Source organism: Accipiter gentilis, chromosome 15, assembly GCF_929443795.1.
Source record: "Accipiter gentilis chromosome 15, bAccGen1.1, whole genome shotgun sequence".
In the NCBI taxonomy this organism is placed as follows: domain Eukaryota; kingdom Metazoa; phylum Chordata; class Aves; order Accipitriformes; family Accipitridae; genus Astur; species Astur gentilis.
The window spans coordinates 9,617,682-9,622,906 of record NC_064894.1 but is presented as its reverse complement, the minus strand read 5'-3'; the positions used below and the strand labels follow the sequence as shown (position 1 = coordinate 9,622,906).

Genomic DNA, 5,225 nt, shown 5'->3' with positions numbered 1-5,225 from the left:
ACAACCGCATACAGGTCTGAACAGACTGCTTTGCTAGCTGGCACGTCACTGGGGATTGTCACCAGTGCTTAAAAGGTAAATTACCCTGAATGAAAAGATTTAAAGCAGTTGTGCAAAACTTCAAATCACTTTTTGGAGGTCAAAATTATTGGTAATATTATGGTTTGCTGAGAGAAAAAAATATGTTGGATGATCTAATATAAAGCTACCTTGGATAAAGAAAGATTTGGGGAATTTTCTGTTTCTTACCTGGCAACAGCACTTATCCAAAGTACTTTAGGAAAATATATTAAAACTATGTCAACTCCTTGTGCTATTTTTCTAAGAAAACGTTAAGCTTATTACAACTAAAACTAGTTTTAAGAAAGCAGTTGAAGTTCGGACAAACCATCCTTGCTGCTTCTTAGCTGCGCAGCCTTCCCTGAAGATTTGCCCACTACTTTAGTCTAGATGTTTTCTACGAAACATCAATGGCAACCGTGTCATGCAGAACTTTGGGGGTTTATGTATACAAAACACATTTTAGAGGCATTTAGTACTGCAGGTGTTTTATTGAAGAATGAATGAATAAAACAGCCTTGCTAATTAAGCTGCTCTGGAAATAGTAATCAATTGGAATTTCAGGTGTCAAAGCAGAGTAAGATTATAAAACGTGCTTCAGAAGAACCCTTAAACTAATGCTATTTTACATGTGTAGTTTTTAACCAAGTTCTGAAGCACTTTGGGAGCTACTTTTTCAATGTCTTCTGAGTACCACTGTTAACTATTTTGTAAAAGGAAAGGAAAACAAATTTCAAGCACTGTTTATGGACGGGGATTCAAGATCAAATAATGCATCATACAAAACACCAAAGCATTCACTGTTGGTCAAACACTGTAGGAGAACGTTATTCAACACAACACTGACACATGCTAACTGTTACATCCTAATAAATACACACATAAGCAAATGGCAAAAATTATTTTAAAGTAGGCGTCGCCAGGTCTCTAATAAAATTCTATTACATTGACTTTCTACGATACAAAAATAATAATAATCTTTAGAATAATAGGTGTAGTACAACAGTTACACTTGCTCACTATACAAATACTCAGTCCGTTGTTGAAAGACTGCAAAAAAAGTCATTGCCTATCCTTACACAGCAGCTCTATAAATGCATGGCTGTTACATTAACACATCACGGATAATTGCTTTTACTGTAGTTACTTTAAAGTATCTGTTACCAAAACCCAAGAAATTGCCCAAGAAATGGCTTGGTTTGTACATGTTTTATCTATTATATTACAGGAGCATCTTAAGCAAGGGTGACACTCTATTCCTCTTGGCACTGTACAAATAAGTGTAAGTTGGTAATCTCTGAAATGACTAATACGACAAAGCACACTGCATAGCTGTTGTAAATTCTTGCTTCTTACATGAACTATCTTATGTATACCAAGTATGAACGGTTTGCATAGTTGCACAGTAATAGTTATTCACACCGGGGTTTTTACACTGTTCTTAAAATATGTGCAGCTAAGATTCAGACCAGCAGTCTGCTTTTTAAGAATCCACAAACTTAACTGATATGCTGTTAATCAGATATTGCTCATACATTTAAATTACAGCAGGAGAAACAGGCTGTCACTTAAGTAACTTTAATTGTAAAATACACTGATTTATCAAACCATTAATTGTACATAGTATTAATTCCTTTTTTACTTTTGAGGGCAAAGTTACAAAACCACATTAAATAAAAAATCACTGCTATTAAATAAAGCCAATTTAAAGCAATAGAAAATTAGTCTGAACCACCTTGTGCTACTTGCTTTGTCTGAAGTTGCAAGGAGAGAAATAAGCATTTGAATAATACTGATGCCCCAAATAGATTATATTTCTTCTGATACTTTAAGGACTATTTTATATTTATGAGCTCTTACCAAAGGTGTACATGTATGAGAAAACTGTCACTTTCAAAAGCAAAGGGAATTAGCCAGTAATTAATAAAATTTTAGAGATGCTCAAGAGCTTCAAGTAACAGGAACCATGGAAAAAGCTCCACAGATATACTGATAGATACCAATTCACATCACGCTTCTACAGCTGGTGTATTTTTTCATTAAGAATCTATAAATGGATTAGGAAAAGTGCATTAATTATTGGTGGTCTTTGGAAGGTTCTTGCTAACCTTTTCATATATATTCAGAGTTGCATATTACATGATGCATTTTTGAAGTTTTTCTTTGCATGCCTTATCTATTTACAAGAAAATACATTCCCGAGCAAGTAATAAGCATGAGTAACACACAATATTGAAATGCACCTGTTACAAGCTTTAAGATAAATGTAAAGTTCCATCAAGTTACTCGATGTAGATCACTACAGAACTTCACGAGTACAGAGAGCTTAAAATGAAACAGTAAGCAATTTAATAAGTGCTGCATTGATTTACAAGCCTGAAGCTCGCCGACTACACGACTGAGCTGCATTTAATTTAGTTCAGGACATGAAAGTATGGGGTTTTTTTATAATAAACAATTCCATTCAGGTAAAATTTTCTTCAGCTTACAAACTCCACAATTTAATTTGAATTATTTTCTTTTTAATTTCATAGAGAAGACCTTATGAAAATTCTGTCAGTTTGTACCTTCCCAGCAAGGTGGACCCTAGCATCTGTCTCGACGTTTTGCAGTTGTCTTGAGAGAGCAGACTGGGGGTTTTGTGCCAAGTGAAACTGCTCTCATCGTTGATCAGTGTAGTTCTCCTAGCATATTGCACCACATCGTCAAACATCTATGTCTCTAGCCTACACATCTGTGTAAAATTTTATTCAGATTACTACTGCAGGGCTATTACTTCAGAGACTGTAAAGCTATCCACAATCTTAGATGTCCATACATCTCTCATCAAACAGCAAACTTCAACACAACAGTTCTTGTAAGACTGTTTATTGAATTTAACAGTTCAGCTGGAGTTTAGATGCAGCTTGTATAAAAACCCTCTCTTTTCACGTAAACTGCAATCAAAAATAACTTTACAAAATAGTAAGAGACTTACTGAGGTCGTAAGTTTCCTAACATGTAAAACTATAAAGTATTTGTGCATGCTCACTGTTCGATTTCCTTCTTTGTAACAGAGGAGTTGTTAAAAGGAGTTTCTTAGGTTTTTTAAATCTCAAGGTAGTCTATGAAATGGAATCGTTGTCATCACAATCAAAACTGGCACAGACGAACAGAACATTTTCTTTTTTTTTTTCCCAAAAAGTTGAGGCAGCTTTTGTTGAATGGTGTCTGCATCGGTAATTTTTTTATAAACTCTGGTGCCTTTGGACCATCAGAGAGGACCCTTTTTTTCTTTTGAGATCTTGAAAACAATCTCCCATGAGTACAGACAGGTACAGAGGAAAAGAAGCAGCAGCCTGTTTCCTACATAGAGCCCACCGCCATGCGCAGCTGCCCAGCGTCTCAAAACAAAAATGAGCTTGATGTCACAGGGAGGCGTATCCCCCTTGAGTTACAAGCACGTCCGAGATTTCTCCGGGGAGAGGGGAGCAAGCGTGAGGGTAAAGCGTTAAGTCTACTCTTCATGCACAGCTACCGCGCGCGGCCCCGCATCGGCGGCGCTTCGTCAGACGTCCGAGTTGGAGCTGAGGTTCGTTAACCTGGGGTCTGCGTTGATCTCGTAGCGGTAGTGGTAGCCCTCCATGTGATCCCTACAGGCATCCCTGATGTTGTGCATCCACTTTTTGATGCCTTTTCGGTTCAAGTACAAAACCAGGAGGAAAATGGCCCCGATGAGAGCCAAGACTATCCCCAGGAAGACGTACGAAGTCTGTAGCTGGGAAGGCAGGTCTACGGGCACGGAGCAGTTCAGGTCCGAGCCGTTGATCTTCAGCAGGGCTTTGCCCAGCACCTTGTCAGGGTAGGCGCAGGCCAGGGCTTCTCTGCCCTCCGCCCGGTCGCCCTCCTTGAGCCAGGCCAGCAGGTCCTCGACGGCGCAGTCGCAGAGCCAGGCGTTGCGGCCCGGGCCGACGCGCCGGAGGGCGGGCGGGCCTCCGCGCAGCTGTGCCGGGGTGCCGTTCCTCAGCAGGCCCAGGGAGTCGTCGCTGAGGTTGAGGCCCTGCAGCTGGCCGGGCGCCTGCGAGGAGGCGTTTCGCAGCCCCACCAGCGAGCTGTCGCCCAGGTCCAGCTGCCGCAGGGCCAGCAGGGCCGCGAAGGCGCCGGCGGGCAGCAGCAGCAGCCCGTTGTCGGCCAGCTCCAGGCGGCTGAGGTTGCGCAGGGCCCCGGACTGCAACATGGCGCCCAGGCTGAGGAGGACGCCGCGGTCGCGCAGGGCCCCGCGGAGGGCCAGCTCCTCCAGCGGGCTGCCGCCCTCCCCGAAGGCCTGCGGGCTGAGGGACACCAGGGGGTTGCCGCTGAGGTCCAGCTGCCGCAGGGCGGGCAGGGCCGCCAGGGCGCCGGCCTCCACGGCCCGCAGGTGGTTGCCGCTGAGGTTGAGGGCGCTGAGGTCGGGCAGGCGCTGGGCGGGGAAGGCGCCGGCCGGCAGGCGGGCCAGTCGGTTGCCGGTGATGAAGAGGTTGCGCACGTAGGGCGGCAGGTCGGGCGGCACCGCCGTCAGGTTCCTGTTCACGCACTTCACCGTCTTGGCCGGCTCCGAGCACTCGCAGGGGGCCGGGCAGCCGCCGGGCTGCTGCACCGAGCCGCAGCCCAGCAGGACGTGCAGCAGCAGCCCCAGGCACAGCGCGCCGCGACCCGGCATCGCGCCCGGCCCGGCCCCGCGTACAACTTTCCCCCCCTCCGGGCGCCTTCGGCTCTCGGGCGGCGAGGCGAGGCGAGGCGAGGCGGAGGGCGGCGGCGGCTCCCGCCGGGGCGCTGCCCGCTCCGGGCAGCCCCTTCTCCGGGGACAGGCGCTTCCCCTCCGGGGCTGGCTCCGCTCCGCTTCCCGCAGCGAGACCTGCGGCAGGGGAGGAAAGGGAGAGGGCAGCGGCTCGGCTCGGCTCCGCTCGCCCGCGCCCCCCACACGTGGAAGGACCGGGCGGCCGCGGCCCCGAGGCAAGAACAAGTTTTTCCCCCCGCTTCCAGCTCACGCCGCTGCCGCCGCCGCCGCCGCCTTCCCTCCCACCCACCCGGCCGGCGGCTCCGCTGGCGGAGCACGGAGAGGAGGGAAGGGTCTAGCCCGCCGCCCCCCGCCCCGACTCCCGCAGCTCCCCGCCTGCCGCCCCGGGGCTCTCCGCTCCGCGACCGGT

At 47.7% G+C, this 5,225-nt stretch overlaps 1 protein-coding gene across 1 annotated transcript; it reads right to left on the bottom strand.

Moving 5' to 3' along the window:
• Positions 1 to 537: 537 nt before the first annotated feature.
• On the bottom strand, positions 538 to 4,826 carry TPBG (trophoblast glycoprotein). Its single transcript, XM_049817862.1, has one exon. The coding sequence runs from the start codon at positions 4,736 to 4,738 to the stop codon at positions 3,608 to 3,610; it is 1,131 nt and encodes a 376-aa protein (XP_049673819.1). The 5' UTR covers positions 4,739 to 4,826; the 3' UTR covers positions 538 to 3,607.
• Between the last annotated feature and the right edge of the window lie 399 nt (positions 4,827 to 5,225).